Source organism: Camelus bactrianus, chromosome 14, assembly GCF_048773025.1.
Source record: "Camelus bactrianus isolate YW-2024 breed Bactrian camel chromosome 14, ASM4877302v1, whole genome shotgun sequence".
NCBI lineage: Eukaryota > Metazoa > Chordata > Mammalia > Artiodactyla > Camelidae > Camelus > Camelus bactrianus.
The window spans coordinates 13039123-13059836 of record NC_133552.1 but is presented as its reverse complement, the minus strand read 5'-3'; the positions used below and the strand labels follow the sequence as shown (position 1 = coordinate 13059836).

General features: G+C 49.1%; 1 protein-coding gene across 3 annotated transcripts; it reads right to left on the bottom strand.

Moving 5' to 3' along the window:
• Positions 1-780: 780 nt before the first annotated feature.
• On the bottom strand, positions 781-20660 carry SLC25A15 (solute carrier family 25 member 15). Of its 3 annotated transcripts, XM_074378100.1 has the most exons (7): positions 20436-20659; positions 17556-17680; positions 12252-12510; positions 8021-8158; positions 5673-5842; positions 4519-4677; positions 781-3420 (listed from the first exon to the last, which is right to left on the bottom strand). In XM_074378100.1, the coding sequence occupies exons 2-7, from the start codon at positions 17608-17610 to the stop codon at positions 3296-3298; spliced, it is 906 nt and encodes a 301-aa protein (XP_074234201.1). In that variant the 5' UTR covers positions 17611-17680; positions 20436-20659; the 3' UTR covers positions 781-3295. The 3 variants fall into 3 exon arrangements, with proteins under 3 accessions (XP_074234201.1, XP_074234202.1, XP_074234204.1); XM_074378101.1 differs by lacking the exon at positions 17556-17680 and having other exon boundaries at positions 20436-20660; XM_074378103.1 differs by lacking the exons at positions 17556-17680; positions 20436-20659 and adding an exon at positions 17486-17504.
• Positions 20661-20714: the final 54 nt, after the last annotated feature.

The window sequence follows — 20714 nt, the reverse complement described above, 5'->3', positions numbered from 1 at the left end:
TTTGCGGGGAAACAGTTTGGGGCAGGACACTCCCACTAAGCATCGTAACAACACACTAACAAAACACTTGCCGCTCAGGTTGGCAGCGCCAGAAGGTCTGGAGGAGGCATTTTTTTAAGGGGAACTAGAGCGATATTTTACAGAGAAGGGCTGGCAGGTGCCAACCTGGCAGAGACGGGTAGAGAGCTCCCAGCTGCCACCGTGCTGGCATGCAAAGCCAGGCAGGTATTTTTCTCTCCTGCAAAAGCTGACAGATGGTCCCAGCTGCCAGTGCAGCAGCCCAGCTGAAGGCATTTTGCTTTTCTCACAGAAATTATCATTCTACTCCCCCTAACATGATTCCCCTTGGAGGAAAAGATCGTGGAGGAGCATGCTTTCAAAACTTACAGAAACGTGTTCCTTTAAAATTCATGCAGCAATAATCCGTGGAGGGCAGATCAACTGGCCGGCTTAGGTAAATGGGGGAAAAAAAAAAAAACTTCACTGGCTTGGTGAGGAGTAAGATCTTAATACTGGCAACTTTTAAGAATCTTGTTTTAAATAAAGATGACAACTGAGATTTCTCTTCCCTGGCCCTCCAAGATGCATCAAAATTTCTGGCAATTATGAGTCGTCACACCTTTCTGCTTTTGCTCATAAAAAGAACTTACTCAGGGCCTCCTATGTGGTTGCTTTCCTGGAGCCCAATATGAATAATTCATTGAACAACTTAAGAAACCTACATTGTAATCTATCAAAACGATACTGGTTTTCTTGAATAGAATTTACTAACACCTGGAATAGAACTATCCAAAACTTGGTATCAAGTTTATTTTAAAAAATAGAATGGCATCCTGCCAAATCAGTCACATCACATCCACAGCCTGGTGGAGGGAGAGAGTAATTCTAGCCGGCCAATTTTTGTAACTGCCATGTATTCTTATCAATTTAATAGCTATTTTACATCAGGAATCTTGCTGACAAAAAATGCTTGTTACAAAAAAACCGCCACCTCAAAATATTACCATGCATGACTCTTGAACATTCCTGGACAATTGGTTCTTAGCACGTATGCAAAGTACCTAAACAAAGCAAATCATATGTAGTCAAATATTTGGCAAATAATTTAGTGACAGAACACAAGAATTTCTTTAAACACAATATTTCAAGTTACTGTTTTTGTCTGGAGTACAAATCTGAAGTGGTACAAACTGTACCCAAATATTGAATCATTAAGCAAATAGAAGGAAAAAAACCCAAAACCTACGACTTAAGTTTCCATTCCTTACTCCCACTCATTTGTACTCGCCTCAGACTGTTTCTGCTGAAGATATTCGGTTAAATCTTTACAGGACAACACGTGAGAAAATCTAATGCCAAAAGGGCCCACACGACAGGGGCCCCTGGCCTCTGAAGCAGGTTATCTCCAGCTGGAAGCCAGTCCCACATTTGCTTCAATCTAGAGCTGTTCAGAGGAAGCACCACTTAGCAGCTACTGACCATTTAAGTATGGAGAAAAGTAAGGTAGAAAGATGGTTTTCTTTTCGAGGAAAGGCAGCGGGAAGACCAGGCACGGCTCTGAAGCACACGGGGCACAGCCCCGGCACGCCCCCCCCCTCCAACAATGTCTGCAGCGCCCTGCCCGCCAGCATCTTGCCCTCCTGACCCTCTTGCTCCTGCCATGTGGCGGAGTCACCAGCAGTTTCAAGGGGAAAGGGAAGCTTGCAGAAACCAGAGATTTCACACAAGGCCTCCGTCCTGCTGACAGGGACAGACGCACTGGGATGGACTAGTCACAGGCCAGCCCGCTTGCTTCAGCCATGCAGGCTGCCTGAGAACGCTTTATCAGAGAGTCCTCGGTGGTCTCGGAGCAGCAGAGCAAGGAGGTTTGCTTTAGTGCTGACCAGGGCCCTCCTACACCAGACGGCCGAACGACTGCCCATCCCAAGTCTGCGGGGATCAGAGGAACGGGGCCTGTTGTTACCAGCGCATTCATACGGCAGAGCTGGAGACAGTTACTTCTCTTTCATCGCTTTAAACAGTCACACCCCATAAACCACGACACTGAGATTCACTGATGGCCAGTCCCCAACGTCAAAGGCTCTGACACTGTAAGAGCCTGGCGAGGAGGGGTCAGGGGTCCTGGGACAAACTTCAGCCTGGGTCAGCCCTGACACCACTCATGTGGAGCGCAAGCACTACGCTCTGTCCGGTTCCGACCGAGAGGAGAGGACTTTGCCCACGAGCACTGTCACTCCACCCCCAGACAGGCAGGGAGCCTGGGCCTCTCCTGGCTTTGCCACTCTGCTCCCTGGAAATTCTATTTCTGATTGGTGGAGCCAAGGAGGGCATGGTCCCAAGCGGCTCAACAGCCCAGAGGTGGTCCAGCGGAATACTCTGGAATCCCACCCAGGCCAAGACCCAGAGGCAGTAGCTGAAGGCGGCTGTCAGCCACAGGGTCTTCACAAAGCACAGCACCACCGGCCCCTCCCCTCAGCCCCTTCAAGCTCCAGCCCAGCAGAGGGAGCTCCCTGGGAGAGGAGAAGCTGGCCAGTGAGGGCCACGCTGCTTCCCAGAGGCCTGCAGCTCTAGGCCACACCCAGTAATAGTCTGAGTGTGGGATGTGACCCCACCTAGACAATGAATGGCACAGTTTTCATAGGAGAGCATCTTGGGAAAACCCAGGACGCTTACCTGAAACTTAAGGTTGCGGAAGCCACACCAGGATGCAGGTATATTCTCCTCTGTAAAATGTAGATGGCTGTCTTAAGTTTTCAAGCACCACAGGAAAACTTCTTTAAAACTTTAACCACTTAATATAGTGTCCACACGAGGCAGATTTTAAAAGAGATCCTACATCTAGAATGGACTAAGCAACCATTTGTAACCATCCTTATGAAACACGGTTACCTCTGGGCTTTTCTGGTGAGATCTGAGATAAAACACAGAACCAAATTGGGCATCACTCACAACATACAACCATCCAAACTGCATGTACACGTACAGGTTTTTGCAAAAGCCCTGATACAACTATAGTTAGCCTTTCAGGTTAGGTACCTAGGGCCAGCGGCCCACCCTATATGTCCCACCGAGGACAAGAGCAGCAGTTTTTCTATTTCAATACAATGATGGGGAGAAATTACATGATGTAAAATACTCTCCTATAAAGGTTAAGATTTAAGGTATAAGAATGGAAGACAAAAAAAAAGTTCCCGTGAAATCAAAGCAATTCCACATTGGTCTTGTACTCCAGGAAACCCTGAGATGGACTATAGTCCTCAGCACTTGTCCTTGGCTCCAGGTTCACCACAGCACCTCAGTAGGCTTCGAACTGGCTCATCATCAACTTCCTGCTGTATTCATAGGCCAAAAATAGTGCCCCATTGGCAGGGAACGCGCGAATCATGGTAGGTTTCAGTCCAGAATATAAGGCCGTTATTCCTAGAAAACAAAAGGGTAATCAAAGACTGAGACTCACCCTCCTTGGAAATTTCCCATGAAACCATACAGCATAGATATTTTTACATTAACAAATCCAAACAATAGTGCTAAAAACCAACAGTGATGGAACAGGTTTCCCTGGGCTAATGGAACTGAATAGACTAGTGGAAGCCAGGACAAATGTCAGGTTTCCCAGCAAAGCTGGCGAGGCTCAGGTAATACACACCGGTGCTGTGCCAGGTGAACTCCTGGGAGATGGAGCAGGCAGAGGGGAGCCTCACATAGGAAGACAGAAGGCAACCACAGAGCCACAGGGGGCAGCAGTTCTGCAGCTTCCCCTGAGGGTGAGGACTTCGAGGCAGGCCAGCAGGAAGGGCACTGAAGTCAGAGACCTGTTTCTAGTATTAGCACTGCCCAAGGTGATTCTGAAGATCCAATCGGATAAGGGAGGGGCAAGTACTTTGTGAAACTAAAGTGTTACGCAAATTTAAAAGGCATTACTATTAATAATATACAAGATACCTGTGCTGTACTTGGGACTAATCAGTTTCTGCATCCTGCTACTGTGCTCGCTCAAAATCAAGACCAACAAGTGCACAGCCCAAGTTTTAAGATGTCTAGTGGATGCTGGGCAGACAGATCTTTACTCACTAGTGGCATAAAATTGGCTTTATTCAGCAGTCGCTTAGTGCATTTCGAATTCCAGAAGTCTTAGCATTAAGGATGGACGTTTTTTAAATTTCTTTGTCATTCCGTTAGAGATCCTGTCCTGACGCTATTATGTAAAACAAGTGGTACTAACTTCAAAACATCTGTCCTCTTAGACAAAGTTTGTATTCTAAAAATTCCCTCCAGGCCATTTAGAAAAAAGAATCCTGGCCCCAACCCCCGGGGGTTGGGAATCAGAATGTTAAACATTCTTGAGAATAATGAAAGTAAGTTACAGAAAGGGGTTTTGAAATGAATCCACAAGTGTGGGATTATAGACAGTGCTAGAAAAAGGACATGAGGCAGGGGGAAGAGAGCCGTCACCCATCTGATCAGCCCCGAGAGGACAGCAGCGCAGTCACCTCCCCTGGTTCTGCAGCAGACACTCACCTTCATTCTTCACAACACTTATGAAGGTTCCGAAAAATCCTGCCTGTTTTCCAGACATGGAAAGAACTTGGATTCTGGATTTGATACAATCCACTGGGTAAACAGCAAGCCAGAGGCAGATTCCACCAAATCCACCGCTTAGCATCAAAGGGACAGGGCCTAGAGGAGGAAATTAGCAAACGGTATTTTCTCTCGAGAACAGCTGATGTGACATTTCCAGAGGTCAATGGAATAGTGGCTGCAGGTAGGGGCAAATACCAAAGCTGTAGCTCGGGAGCATAATTCTTGGAGGCAACTGTCAAGCCGTCTGAGAGCACAGGTTCTGTGTGGTAGTCTGGGACCATCCCTCAGCACACCAGACAAGGGGCAGCCCTAGTGAGGGTGGGTTTAGGCTGGTCACTATGGCCCTCCTGCCCCGTCCTCCGGAGGCCTGGCCCACCCAGAACCAGCAGGCCCCCCACACATGGCAATGCCCTACCATGAGGAATGAGAACAGAGGCCACTAAAACACAGGCTCCATCTTTTTTCAACCTTCTCACTCTTAAGAATTTTAATATTTTAATGCCCCACAGCCTTGATTCTTCCTTTACCATGAAAAAACAAAGCTGTCTTACTAAATGCAACAGTTAAGCCTGGGAGCTTGACTAATCCCAGAATAAGTTCAAAACACTGAAGGGAGGTGTAATCACTCATGTGAGCCCAACATGGATAAGGCTGTGTCAAGCAGCTAATTAGGATAAACTAGAAAGAACTACACTTCTCATTGCTCTCAAAACACTATCCAGATTACCAAATGTTTTAAGCTTATTGAAAGATGATTTATAGGTGATTTCCCCATTTGCTGGTGATTTCCCACTGGGGAATAATGTCTGTATTCTCCCCTAAAATGGATCCAGAGCAAATGAACAAATGGTATTCTCATAAAAAGTGTGGGATGTACTGCGCCAGCCTGTCTAGAGGCAATCACCAAGGCCGGAGGAAGGTGCTGGTTACCACCTGCTGCCACGATCTTTTCCAGCTTCCAGAAGCTCCCCGGTGCCCGGCGGACCTCCCCCACAACACGGGGCGCCGCACATGCAGAATCCACAGCGGCCACACCCCTGGGAAGCGGACACCATCCAACCCAACTGCGCTGTCCCTGACAACACGGTTACCTAATTCATCTTTTGATCTCCCTGATGCAAAAAACGATCGGCTCAGTTCATAGCCACCGAAGAAGAAGAAGTAGCCGGGCACTTCTCGGAGCAAAGTGCTCGATAGCCCGTGGTAGAAGCCCAAGGGGCCGTCCTTCCTCAGGATGCTCTTCACGACGGACCAGACTGTGCTGGGAGGAGACACGGGGTGAGGGGGGCGGTCAGCGCGGGCGGGGAGGGCGGACCACAGCATCGCACCCGATCAGCGGACCTCATGAAGCTCTAACGGCAAGCAGCTGGTGTTATAAACAGAGGAACCAGAATTCCGGGAATAAAAGGCTTCCTTCTGTGGGAAGGAAGTCTCTCAGAGAAACAGATACAGTTATTTTGTAACAAGTTTTATCACTGAACTCTCCTAGGATGAAGAGATTTTATTAAAATGGATGCATGTATTTCTAGAAATCATTATCAAAGAGCCAACACCCGTTTTTCCAACAGTGACTACATGAAATTACAATGACAGTGAGGGTTGTCCAAACTCAGCACGAACAAAATGGTGTTTGTGCCCAAGCCCTTCCCTTCCTTGATTCCTATCTCCTCAGCCTTTCCTTTGATCTGGTGTGTTTTAGGCAATTGGTTCCAGTGTTTAGGGTTTGTTTTGTTTTGCGTTAGTCTGGGGAAATGAGCAAATAACCTTAAGTGTTACTTAAAGGCAAGACACAAGAAATTCTAAGAGCTGAGCTACAGCTCCTGTAAGGCCGGACGCACCAAGAATTTAGTTCTCAGAGAGGTTGGTGTGTGATGATTTTTACTCGAGGTGGATCAGAGCCTGCGGCAGCCGGAACACAACACCTTCCGTGCAGGGGCTCCTCCTGACTGTGTGCGGGTGGCAGGCACTTCCCTCCAACCCAGCAACAGTGCTGGAAACCACACGCAGGAGCTCAGTGAGCCCCGAGAGCCTGACTTTATTCCCAGCAGGTGACCTGGCTTGGACCAGGAAGGATCAAGCCCCCAGGTAATAAAGGTAACCTGCTTCTAAGGTTCTTCTAACCCTCCCTCCCAGGCAGTACCCATTAGCCAGGCCCTGCCTGCGGGACCCTCTCCTTTTATAGAACCAAGTCATCCAACTCAAGACAATTAGCCCGCTTCCAATCCAAGTCTTAACTCCAAGCTACCATATCCCTGTGTGGGCACTGCTCTACCTGAGATGCAGTCCAGCCCCATATTAACAGAGTGTTCATCTACCTAAATCCTTTGGATCTAACAATCACTTTCTTTAAAAATACTTCAAACTACTTCCAAGAGCTACAAGGACAACTTCCCGGGGGCTGTTAAGGTTCTATTTCTTTATCTGGGCACTGGTTTACAAAGTCATGTTCATTTTGTGACTGTTTACATAACTGCACATTTAAGACTTCTTATGATTTCTGTGTGCACTCCTGTAATTGTGCGGAAATTGTATTTCAATAAAAAGCTTTAAAGACTTACACTTTAGGACTTCCAGGCTCTGAATAATACATTCAAACTGGTTGTAATGAATCTCACAGGTGCACGAAATAGGGCGCTATTACAAACCCCATCCTCACTGGAAGGAAACTGGTGACTCTGAAAAAGGTCAATTTATCTACTGTTTTTTTCCCCTAGCAAGTTTACTGGCTTTGAGTTAAACTTAGCCATACCCCTGACCAAACTTTTTGTCAGTTAAGATTAAAAAAAGCAAGTTTTCAGATTAATAAGGATAATAAATTGCTTTTCAGTTCTAATAAATCATAATAAATCATATTGTACGTACATACATTCACAGGGTAACTAGAATCTGTTTTTCAAGACAAAGTTGGAGAGAGAATTACTGAAGGCTTGCTATGCTTACGAGGGTTTTGATGAATGTTTTCAGAGTGTGAGCCCCTTGTAGGTACACTTGCAGGATTAGGGAGGAGGCGGAAGGAAGTTATCATCAGATCTGGGGGGATGAGCCTGAGCGCCCATGTGACACTGCAGAGCCAGCAAACACTCATCTCAGAATCCAAACCGGGACTTAGGAAATCTCAGCCCTCAGTTTCAAAGGGGCTGCTCTCTGCCTCCTGGTACAGCTAGGGGGTCACACCTTAGGCTCTCCACAGGCCAAAAGGGGTATAAGCTCCTGCTTCTCCACTTCTGGGACATTAAATATTTGTCTGTGACATTCTGTGGGTTGGGTCCAGCCATCACAGACAGTCCGTTCAGAAAATTATCCTCTGACTGGTAGAAAAAAAGTATTTGGAGTACATAAACCATTTCTCTGCCACTAGCTTTAGGACAACATAAAGTTTAAAAATACTCGCTACACCAAGGCAACAGGGACCCACGGTTTGTGCCCAAGCAGTGCTTACTTCTGGCTCTTGGCTATCCTTCCCGACATCTCCATTTCGTACATGGTCTGTAGGCGGCATTTCACGAGCTCCGTGGGGCAGAGGACCAGAGCAGCAAACGCAGAGGCGAAGGAGCCGGCGGCTGCGTTCTGCAGGTCACTGAAGGGACACAAGCACAGGGGACAGTCACCTGCCCGGTCACTCATTCACCTGGTACTCAGCACACGGAGACACTGATGGTAGAGGAGGGCGGAGGGAGGGGGAGGACACTTTTTCCGCACCCAGCAGGCACCTGCTGCTTCCTCTGAGGACTCTACAACCCTGAGGTTGACAGCAATACCCTGATTTCCATATGGGGAAAATGACTCTTAGAGAGGATACGTACTGTGCCCAGGGTCACATGGCTGCAAAGCGGCAAACCCAGGTCTGTGTGTCTGCCAAACCCACGCTCCTTTCACTAGTCACAGGGCCGGGGGCTGAATGTTTGTGTCCCCCACCCCAAATGTCTATGTTGAAGCCATAAGCCCCAAAGTGATGGCATTTGGAGTTGGAGGAAGGCCTTTGGGAGGTAACTAGGTTTAGCTGAGGTCGTGAGGACAGAGTCCTCATGATGGATTAGTGTCCTTATAAGAAGGGACCAGAGGGCTAGCTGGAGCACTCTCCACCACATGGGAACACAGCAAGGTGTCCCTCGGCAGACCATGGAGAGAGCCCTTACCAGATACCGAATCAGCCAGCACCTCGTTCTTGGACTTTGCAGCCTCCAGAACTGTGAGAAACAAATGTTTGTTGTTGAAACCACCCAGTCCCTGCTATTTGGTTCTAGCAGCCGGAACTAAGATACACAGTGACAGGGAAAAACCAAACCAAATATGGAAGGATGAAAAACTTACCCATGGTCCTGCCACCCCAAAACACACAGTTAATGCTTCAGTGTGTTTGCCACTAAACTTTGAATAAACTAGGTTCTGAGACCAACCCTCTGTGCCCCAAATCCAGCCTGGAGCAACCACAAGTTTAATGTAACTGACACAGATGAAAACCCAGGGTAAAATTTTAACCCAAAAGTTGCTTATCAATAAAAGATTTCCCAGGTCAGCTGATGACCTCCTGGACCTCAACCCAGGAAGGCACGAGAGGGGTGCAGTGGTGCCACAGAAGAGGGGCGGCCAGCCTGCAGGCTCAGTGGTTGTAGGTCAAATGGTGAAGCAGGAAATCTAAACGGAGGAATGATGCCCATAAATACAAAACTAGAAGAATTCACCTCATCTCACGTGGGTTTAGTACCACCGGCCTCAGTCAGGCTGAAGGCTGTGAAGCTGGAATCCAGTAAGAGTGCAAGAATATGGGGGAAACAGCTGAGAAACAAATTCCCAGGAAGACTTCTGAGAGTTCATGGGGGTCAGAAAAGGACACCCTTTCCAAACCCAGGGACAGTGTTTCATCACACAAGCATCACTGGCACTTGGTGGGGACAGTCTTTGGCTGGGCAGGAAGGATGGAGCTGCTCGCAGCAGGACAACTGACCCCGACACTCTCTTGCTAAATGCCAGCGGGATCCCCGCTGTCCCTGGAGACCAGGACAATTCTCAGACCTCCAGAAGCCCCTGGAGGTAACCCCTCGCCGCCTCCCTAGGTAGAGACGTCCTCTCACAATCTGCAAGCAGAAGCCTAACAGACCTACCACTTTCAACTGTCTTCATGTTCCAACTGACTAATAGTTACAGAAACTAACGGCAAACGTTACTACAGGCAAACCTCATTTTATTGCACTTTGCTTTATCACAGTTTGCAGATACTGCGTTTTTTTAAAAAATTGAAGGTTTGTGGTAACCCAGAATTGTCAGATGATGGTAAGCATTTTTTAGCAATAAAGTATTTTTACATTAAGGCATGCACATTGCTTTTTAAGAAATAATGCTACTGCACACTAACAGACTATAATCTAGTGTAAACATAACCTTGTATGCACTGGGAAGCCAAAAGTTCACGTTTACTGAGGTGGCCTGGAACCTGACCCGCAATGTCTCCAAGGTGTGCCTGCTAAAACCAAGAGCTGCCTTCCATCTTGGCCCCGATTTCCTTCTCCTGGGGCCTGGCCTCAGTGCCACATTTGGACGTGAGGCAGGTTCCTAGGGTCCAGACAGCCTGTTACACACCCAGGTCTCAGAATAGCTGGCTTGGAGCAGGCTTTCTTTCAGAAGGAAGACACTGCTTGCAGTATGGACTTCCTTTTGACCTAAGAGATTGCATGTCAGATGTTCCCAGTGGGGAGCCAGAATCTGGCACACAGCTTTCTAGGTGTGGGAACCTCCCCACGCCATCCCCTCCCATCCTTCCCACGGCCCTGACTGAGCTCATCTGTCAAAACCAAAGCTTAAATGGTTTCCGCTGTCTCTCCACCAGCCTGCAGGGCCATACTTGGCCTCCCTCAGGGACTCTCTGTCAACCTGCTGACAGGCCACAATTAGGGTCATTGACTGGCGTCTGCCAAGTCTGCAGGAACAAAGGTGGCATCAATAAATGCAGACGTCTATTCAGTCCGAGATGCAGCAACGCCTGAACGATCCCCAAGCAGTTACAGGGCAGCCGCAAGGCCGGATCAGCTCTGCGGTGGACTTTGGCTTTCTAATAAATACTTTCCTTGGCCAGCCGGCAATAGGTGTTGGGGATTTTGTAAGAATCAACTGTTTTGTCACCCACTCAACAAACACGTATCTGAACACTCCTGCTGTGTCAGACCCCGTCCAACCAAAGTTGGAAAGAACGCTGCTTGGGTAGTGCTCAAACCGGGAACAAATATTGACAGTATCTCTGCGGAAAGTCACAACAGGTGCTCACGAGCAGTTCTTTCCTTTAGCTGCTTCTGCATAATTACTAATCTTTTCTCTAGACCTGACCCCTACGAAGCACTCTGGAGCCCCACCTGTGGTCTGCTGGAAAGAATGCTGGGTGGGGGTTCTGAAGACACAGGCCAGAATCCTGCTTCCATCACTTATTAACCCAGGGGCCCTCAGGACGTCAGTGCCTGCACTAGGGCTTCCCCATCTCTAAAACAGGTGCCACCGCCTGCCCGGACCCTCTCACAGGACCGTGGTGAGGGATAAAACAAATAAATAAAAAAGACAAGAGTGCTGGGTTGGGCCGAGGGAAAGAAGGTTTCTTCACTGCAGGACCTGTGGTTGCCCACTCCCCACCCTCTCCCCCGAGCTGTCCTTTTCTCAGGATGCCACAGGAGACCTAAACTCCAGGTCTCCCCAGCTAGCGTCTCTCCCTCAAGTGGGAAGAGCTAGTCACAGCGGTGCTCTTCCTGCCCGTCTCCACCGTGCGACACCACATCCTGCTGGTTTGTTTCCCCCGTGTTTCTGTACATCCTCTTCTTCCCGACCCCTCCCTGCTGGAAGGTCCCAGGATCCTGTAAATACTGTCTCCCTGAGTGATTCCATCCAATCCTGAGCCTTTAGAACACAAGTTCCATCCATCAGGACAGGATTCCTGCTATAAACAGGAACACCTCCAGGAACCCCAGAGAACACTTCTGTACAAAGGGAACCTACTTTAGTCACATGGAACCTGTAGTTGCACAAGTTTCAAATTCCTACCAAAACCACCAATAAGACAGCCCTTTGCAACCATGCAGCTAATAATTTTAAATGACTTAAATCAGTGTTCAAAGGAGGGAAGGCTAAACACCCTAGTGGTTTCCAAATTCCTTTATATATATATCTCTATCTGTATAATAAATACCCAAGGGATGGCCAAGCACAAGCCAAAGTCTGATGTCTGGAGCAGGCTTGGCCAAGGGAACAGTCGGTTCACCTGCATCTTCTCAGATACTCTGATCTTTTCTAAAATTCCAAGTTTCTCCTCAAATCTATTTCACTTTTTTAATACTCTGCATTTTGCTGATGACATGGAACCCAAAATTCAGGTCACAAATTGCATCCACGGTTTAAGTCCAGCACTTCTGCCCACAGAGAAGTGGCACCACCAGCAGCATTTGAAAAGCACCTTCCTGAAGAAGGGAAGGAATGCGAGGGTGGCTGGTTCTCTGCGGTGGAATATGGGCAGCTCTCCTTTTGCATAATTCATGTGTTTTCCCAGTTTTATATGATGGGATGTATGACTTCATAATCAGAGAGTAGTTTTTTAAAAAAGGAAATGTTCTTACCCTGAAGCTCTCATGAAAATTTTGACTATGCAAATATTATTTTTTAAACAAACTGAAAAAGTGTCAGCGACCTCCACTCACCTCAGCTTTGCCTTCCTGTCCAGTCCAACCATCTTCCGTACCACCTGCTGGCAGAAGCCATAGCACATGAAGAGCACGGAGTTCTCGGCGATGTTGGCGATCAGCGCGGGGCTGGTCCCCTTGTAGAAGCCCCGGAAGCCCACCTGGGAGTAGGTCTTCAGGCAGCAGTCGGTGAAGCCCCTGTACAGGTTGGGGAACGTCTGCATCTTCACCTTCATTGTGTCGAAGGGCTGCCCGGTCAGCACACATGCTGTGCCTCCTGCAACCAGGACAGAGTCCTTGTCCAGCAAGAACCTACAGCTGTGTGTCAGGGTGTGACTTCGAGGGCTCACAGAGACGAGGGACAGGCGACCCACCCCCGGGCTTGGCTCTGCATCACCTCATTTTGACCTCTTCGTCCCTGAAACCTTCTAGCCAGTCCAATAAAACTTCGAGGGGGTCCCTCCTGTGCCTGGCACCCAGCTCCAACCCTAAAGGACCTCACACTCCATAGGAAAGAGAGACATGTGTTCAACAGTCAAAGCCATAGGATGCAAAGGTGTGACATGTGTCTAGGAGCATTGCGCAGAGGGAACTGGGCTAAAAGCCTGACTCTGCTGTGAGATCCTGTACAAGCAATGGAACTTCTGAGATTCATCCCCTATCAGATTAGCATAAGGATTAAATAAAAATGGAAGAGAAGGTTTAACATAATCGCTGCTACACAAGTTGCTAATAATTAGCAGGTAACTTCCACATAAAAGGAAGGGGAGAAGAGTCCATCACTCTGCTTTGCCTGATGCCCAGTGGTACTGATGACTATCAGAAAAATAACAGAGGAATAGGACACAGATAAAGGAAACAAAGAGTCTGACTAGTCCTTGAAGAGCTCAATGCCTGACCCCTTATTTAGACTCTACCAATTAATGATTCGTAATCAGATAGGAAATGGATTGAAACTTACGTTTGCTTAGCATAAACCATTTTTATGCTTTCATACTGTAAGGGTATTAAATACAGCAAAATCTAAATTGCATTCGATTACTTCAACAAAAGTTCTGAACGTAAGGAAAAGAATAAACTATAAACACTGTAATACCTCCAGACCCTGGATGGGGTCAGCATTCGGGGAAGTCCCACTGGCTAATGCTTCTGCCTCCCCTTGGGCCTGAGACATGCCCTGCTGTGTCAGGAAATGTAACCATCAGGTGGGGTTATTAAAGCCTCAACAGAATTGAAGAGAAGGCTTACATAAAATAATTAAGAAATGCAATTTCATAACTTCGACATAATACATAGTTACTCCCACTAAGTTGTGGACACTGGAGACAGAGGGAGGGCTGTTAAGAATAACTTCCAAGTAATTATTGGCAGGTAGATAGCTTCAAAAAGTCTGAAAACGATTTGCTCTCTTCTTTGAAGCAAGCACAAATATGATTTCTGCGATCCTATCACCACTGTTCCTTTCTTCTAGGGGAGCAAGGACACATTTCCGCCACATTTCTGCCTTATCTTGCCTCACTGTCCCCAGTCCTGAGTTAGTGGAGCACAATTTAATGAGATGTTACTATAATTAGAGTTATTCTCTCCCAGGTACTGATGGGCTAGAATCAAATAAGATCCTACTTACAGCAAAAACAATTATCCCAAAAGAGGTGAATGTCAGAATTTTTAAAGTGGGTTCATAATTTTGATAACCTAGATGCAGCTACATGGAATAATGCATTTAATTCAGAGCATTAATATTTTTACTAGAAGTTGCCCACATTTTAACCCAATCATCCTGAACAGTGCAGACATCTGGGTTCCTACAAAATGCATTTGTTGCCTATCTGCACCAGTTACATCTCCAGCAGGGAGAAGGTAGGAGGCTCATGAATTTTCAAATGCTAGCTCCAATTCCCACCCTCCATCCATGGAGGAAAGCTAACTTCCTATGTAATGTCCCACACACAAATGACACAGTCATGGCATTCACTGTCCCCGCCTCAAGGGGGTGATGACTATTCTGAATGCCAGCACCAACTCCTGAGACCCAGCAGGTCCTCATACCTACCAAGTCAGTGAAGCTATGAGTAATTTATAGGAGTTAACTCTTTCGCCACTTGCTGAGAGCTCAGACCCTAAGATCACCTCAGTCTCCTTAACAAGTGGAAATAGCCTCTGCCCTCCTGTGTGGGTGTCACCGTTTCACTTTGCGGGAGATGCAGAAGTGTCTTGCATCCTACACTCCACCGAGGTTGGGGCTCTGGATGTTCAGTCTGACACAGTGGAGCCAGCAAATGACAAAGTGTTGAGGAAATCCACCAGGGCTGGGACAGTGATGGCGGTGAGGGAGGGCAGAGGTGGACACGGAGAAGCAGACCTTCACCCAGAGGGACCTGGTCCACCCTGCCCACTCAAGCAGAGGGGAGAGTCTCAAACCCCTGGAGGCAATGTTCCATTTAATGGCAGAGAGGCTGTCATTTTCAAAATATTCTAATCAAAAAATTTTTTTGGTTTGTTGTTAATTTGGCATTTGAGATGATCAATGATCTGAAATGCCACATTTCCTGACAACACTACTTAAACAAGGCACGTTTGTGAGAGAGCAGTTCATGCAGAGAATGCATCATTTTATAGTTGTTCAACTACCAAATCTTAAAGTGCCACCAACATTTACATTTAAGGGGATTTAACTTTTGAGTTCCAAGTTGCCTTATTTCAATAATTTATCCAGTTACCTAACTATCTTCTTCAAATCCTCCCCAACCCAGTTCCTGGGGCTCTGGATCTTTTCCTGGAATCTCTCCTGCAGCAGCTTCAGATACTGACAGCTTCCCTGTGCTTTAGAGCAGATGAGCTGGGTTGCAAGACTGCGTGGTGGGGGATATTTGATTAAGAGGAAAAGGAGACACACACACACAGAACACAGGGGTGCTACACCTGTATCACCTCAGACCACGGCTGCCTCCCTCTGCTCCCACACACATCACACCGCTTCCATGGGTGGGCTGTGTCCACACAACACTAGGGGTCCTCTGCACCTGGCAGGAAACAGGGTGCTATTACAGGCCCCATTCTCACTGGAAGCAAACTGATGACTCTGAAAATGGTCAATTTATCTACTGTTTTTCCCCCCAGCAGGTTTACTAGATCTGGGGTGATAAGCCTGGGTACCAGCAAATATTCATCTCAGAGTCCAAACTGGGACTTAGGAAAGCTCAGCCCTCAGTTCCAAAGGGGCTGCTCTGTGCCTCCTAGTACAGCTGGGGATCACACCTTAGAAAAACCCCAAAGCCCATCAGTTTCCCCGACCAGAGAGCTGGGACAGTGAAGGCTCCAAATGAATCCCCACCTCAGGGGGCACTGCTGGCCCATTACGTGGTATTAAAACAAAGACGACAAAACAAGGTAAGGAACCAAGCAACCAAGGTCCTGGCCTTGTCTTTACACCACCTAGCTGTGTAACCTTGAACAAATCCACTGTCCCTCTCGGGGTCCCTTTTCCACACATACGATGAGCATTAGAGCCAATGGTCTCTAAAGGCCCCTTTGAGCTCCATCTCTGAAGACGGAGGCCCCTCTGAAGTGGGGCTGTGGCTTCCCGGTCCCAGAAAGGGAGTTCCCATGTCACTAACAGGGACCCCCTCTGCTCAGCCCCAACCAGCCCGGCACAGGCTTAGAATACAGACCCCCTGCAGGGGAGCCTGCTGCCCTTGGAAGTTAGACAACCGGGGCAGCACTACGTCAGTGAGGGGTGACCCTGGGTTACCAGCCCAGGAAGGCACACCTACCCAGTTACCAGGAAAGTGAAATGCTAGCCTGTACAAGGGCCTGATACTCGTTTCTACTAGTGTAAAAAAGCACGTGCACAGGCAAATGTCTTACACAGCCAGGCTCCCGACAACACTGTTGCAATTGATACCTTTAAAATTTACTGAATGTTTTAAATGTGGCACTCCCATAGCTTTTCTTAGAAAGCCATTTATGGGCAGGTGCTTTCCTTCAGTCACAACAGATCCTATGTCTTTGATAGACCGACTGAAGGACATAAAATTCCAAGAGCTGAGCATCCCTCCCGGAGCGTAATTCCCTCCTACTGCGGAGACACATACCTAGCCCAGGTGTTCTCAGGAGGGTAAGAGGATGCCAGAGGCATCAGCACCCCTGCTGTGTGGCGGGGGGCCTGGCGGCTGCCGCTCAATTCCATGGTAGGGTGAGGGGCTGACCCAAAGGCATGCGGCAGGCAAGAGGCCATGGGGGGAACCAAGTGGCCCTTGCTCCCCTGCTCCTTGTGGCCTCTGACCTGGCAGCGCCCTTGCTTGCACTTCTTATCAGTGTGGGCAACACGCTGTCCCCAGCCGTCCTCATGAGACTGCCTTGGCTGATTTCTGGTTCACAGGGAAATACTTTGATCTTCCCTGAATCCACAATTTCTTTACAATTAAGAAGACAACAGGATGAGAGGAGGTGGCTCTCTGACTGCCCTTGATTGGTTGACCCAGGAGTTCCTACCGGCTAAGAGGACAAAGGGCAACCCACACCCCTGGCCTCTCCACTCCGACTCATTGTAAGAAATCGGTGCAGGAGGCAAGGGGAAGCTAGGATTTTCACCTGGGAAGTATGAGCTTTCCAGTGCTCCTCCAGCCTTAAAATAATCCAGGAATCTGGAGAAGCAATCAAATCACCATCCAGTCACTTCCAGTTCTGTCCTTTGTCTCAGCCTGAGTAAAGGCGACATTTCTAAAGAGGGGCCTGCCTGCTGTTGCAAGCACCGCCCAGGACAATTTACCTGTGCCCCACGGGGTCAGAGTCTGCCCTAGGCTCGCTCCCTGGGCAATCCTGGGCCTCTCCTTTCCTTTCAGGGCAACTGAAAGGACACAGTTGAAAGTCAGTCTCATTCATCAAAGACATTTCTAAGGGTGTCTCCTTTTCTCTCCCTAGCGGTAGTCAGGACAGTAACTGGGACCTCCCTGGAGAGATGACACAGTGTTATTTTCGCACTACCAGGGCTCTGAAGACTGCCTGGCTTGGAGCAGAATCCTGCATGACCCAGCCACGCGGCAACAGACAAGTGACTTCAGTTCTGAGCTGTGCTGTTTTCCAGCTGTAAACTGGGGACATTTGCACCCAGTCCCCTGACTCGGTTTTAATACCATGGGAACTACTCTACCTTCCGCTGTGCTCGGAAGACAATATCACACTTGCATTAAGTGGATTCATTCCGGGGTTAAAGCATATTGCTTCTGGAGTAACAAAGGTAATGCTCTCACCACACTTTCACTCGATCTCACTTGTAGAAGGTACTTGAGGAACAGAGGATGGGGTTTTCTCTGGGGTTACCTGCAGCCCCGGCCGTGAGGTCAATGGCGGCTTGGATGGCAGGATTGGATTTCATGTCAGCCCACTCCTCTGCTGCACTCCGTGGAGGACAACTCTCTGGAGCTTAGGATGGGCACCTCATACCCCTGGAAAGAGGCAAGAGTTCACCATCAGTCGGGCCTCTACAGCCCTCCCTTTCTCTAGGCTGGCTGCCTAGATACTGGACCTGAACTTCTGAGAACAAGGAAATTGGCTCTACATTGATCCAAAGGAAGGGGTTCAAGGTATCAGAGCAGCTTAAAAAGCACACAGATCATAACCCTTTCCTGAGTATCAACGCTACAGCCACCAGTGGAGACATTTCAACCAACCTTTCGGAAACCCTCAGAAACAAACACCAAATGAGCAAGCCAACCAGACACCCCCAGCACCATCAAACCAGGCCTTTTTAGAGGCCTAAGTTACACTCTCAATCCACTAGGCTCTGTTCCAAATTCAGACAGCAGCCTGTGTCAGGACCCTAAGAGGTCACAAAACAGGAGGTCTGGAAAGGAATGGGTTAGGAGCTCTGCCCAGTGACACACACCTGGGTCTGAATGCCTGCCCTGCCACCAGTCAGGTGGCCCTTTGGGCCTCTAAAGCTGGAGGTCCCTGTCTAGACAAGGTGAATAATAGAAGTACTATCATTAGAATACAAAGGCAATCACAAATAGCCACATCAGACAGAGGATGATGACCTGTGAATACACACGAGTTCTTAGAGCACCTACACAGCCAGCACCAGTTATTGTCATCAGCCCCCTCCAGAGCGTCTCAACCGTAAATGTGCACACAAATCACCTGGGGACCTTGTTAAAATGCCAGTTCTGATGCGATTGGCCTCAGGTGGGACCAGAAATGTTGTCTGCCTAGCATGTTCCCAGAAGAGGTTGATCACTCCAGGCTACCAACCACATTTTGAGAAGCAACACCTGGTCCATTGGGGCCCTAATTTACTTGATAAGAATCACCTGGGACACTTGTTAAATATTCAAATAACCAAGCCTCTCTCCTGGAGATCTTGATTCAGTAGATTGAGCTGGAGCCTAGAAGTTTGGGAAAATCCGAGTCTACTTGTCTACCTTTAGACAAAAATCAATCATTGTTGAGACATGGTTCATTAACATAAAAATTAAAATAACCAATTCAGCAACCAACTCTGTATGGTTTTCAAACTATGTCACTGACTTATGCATGAATAACAAGGAACGCTTTTTATTCATCACACAGAAGACCTGTGTGATCCCAAGTCAGGCCACCTCTCAGAGGAGGGGGTGGGTGGGCTGGATGGTCGATGAACGCAGCCACCAAGAAGTTTTTTAACCACTTGAAGTATGTTGCCAAAGACCAGACACCAAGAATCTTCCTTTCTTTACAAAAAAAAAAGTTTAAAATCAGCAACAGCAAGAAGCACAGTACTTAATAAAGCAGCTAAGACGTACAAAACACCGATTTCATGTGACTGGTGGGCCTGGGGAGGCAGTATCAGCTACTAAGGTTGATGATACAGTGGCCATTCCAAATCAAGAGAAGGGTATCAGGGTCCTAATCCAGTCTTCTCCTTATCCAGATGAAACACTGAGGCCAGAGGAAGACAAAGGCTTGTCCAAGGTCACACAACAAGTCAGTGGCAGACAGAGGACTCAAGTTTTGCCTTTTGGGTCTGTGCCTATCAACCAAAACATAATTCCAGAGTATTCCAACCTGGCCAAAGAGAAAATGCCCAACCCTGCATTTTAGAGGAAAGTGGAGGCAAGTGGGGAGAGGAGTCACACAGACAAGGCACATCCAATGTGGCCTCTCAGAAAAACCCCAGGGGTTTATTCCCTTGGGGGTGGACGTTCCTTTCCTAACTTGGAGAGGCCCAAAGTCATCAAAGTCAATTCAACCCCTTTAGGTAAGTCAAACTTAAACACATCAAATCCTACAAATAACTACTTGTAGAATTATTAGAACGATAAACAGTGATCGGAAGTAATGGATTAACTCAGGAGGTGTGGACAATTATTTCAAGTTACTCATAGCTTTGGCTTGAAGAAGACACGTGACTTCAGGGAGACAAGATTGATCAGCATGAGTTAAACCGCTCGTAAGTCATCGGTACCACTAGAATCGAAATAGAAAAACTGAATCCTGCCAGCGTCCCTTTATCCCTCTTTCAAACTACACCAGAGTCCGAATCCAGAAGAAACAAACAGCGCCGACTGTACATCTTTCTTGCTCCTTGGGGAAATTAATTTCCCCTGTGGGGAATCCGAGGAGGCCGCATTCCTCACTAGGTAACAGGAATTGCTCCGGGAAGATTCCAGCTTCAGGCCGAAGCCGGCGCAGGGGGAGGCCGCCCACCACCCGACTGCCCAGAACCGGGGCCCAAGGGCGCTGGGCAGCCCCGCCGGGCGCTCCTGATGCGAGGGCTCGGGAGCCCCGTCCGCACAAGGGGCGGCTTGGGGAGACAAGTTCCAACTTTGTCTTTCCGGCTCTCAACGTTCGCTGGCTCTGCCGCAGCAACCTGCGAGTATCTCCCATTCATAAGCACCTCCGCTCTGCCCAGCGCGGGGCTCAGGCGGCGCGGAGCCGGGAGGCTGGGTGACACGACCAGGGGGCAAAGGAGGGCAACCTTATCCAGCAGGGGACCACTGCGGGCAGGAGGCCGCGGGGCCCGAGGGTTTCCGGGGATCCCCGGGCAGCGCGCGGGAAAGGGGCGCCCGCGGATCCCCGGGCACGTGTGCGGCGCGGCGGGCCCGGGACCCCGACTGCCCGGGAAGGTCACGCCGCCCCGGAGCCGAGGCCCGCCCGCTCCCCGCTCCCTCCTCCCCGCCGGCTGCCTGCAGCCCGCGAGCGCCCGACCCGGGCCGCGCTCACCGCCGCGCCGGCCGGCCACGTCCCGTTCGCGCTCCGCCGCCCGCTCTCGGCTCTGGCTCGGCGGCGGGGGCGGCCGTTTACACCCACGTCGGCCGCGGCCTGGCCCTCGGCCCCCGGCCCCGCCTCCCGCGCCGGACGGCACCCGGCGGGCCTCCCCGAGGGCTCAGGAGCGCCCCTGCGGCCGGGCCGGGCGGCGCGGGGCAGGGGCCCGGGCGCCTCCTGCCCGCCCGGCCGCCCGGGAAGCGGAAGTCGGCGCGGTGCGGCGGCGCGCTCGGGCCG

Coding starts and splice junctions, on each gene's coding strand:
- SLC25A15 (XM_074378100.1), bottom strand. CDS start 17,610: ATGAAATCCAATCCTGCCATCCAAGCCGCCATTGACCTCACGGCCGGG. Junction 4,678..5,672: donor GAGATCAAAAGATGAATTAG/GTAACCGTGTTG, acceptor TTCCTCCTCTAG/GCCCTGTCCCTTTGATGCTA. Junction 3,421..4,518: donor AAGTGTTGTGAAGAATGAAG/GTGAGTGTCTGC, acceptor TTTGTTTTCTAG/GAATAACGGCCTTATATTCT.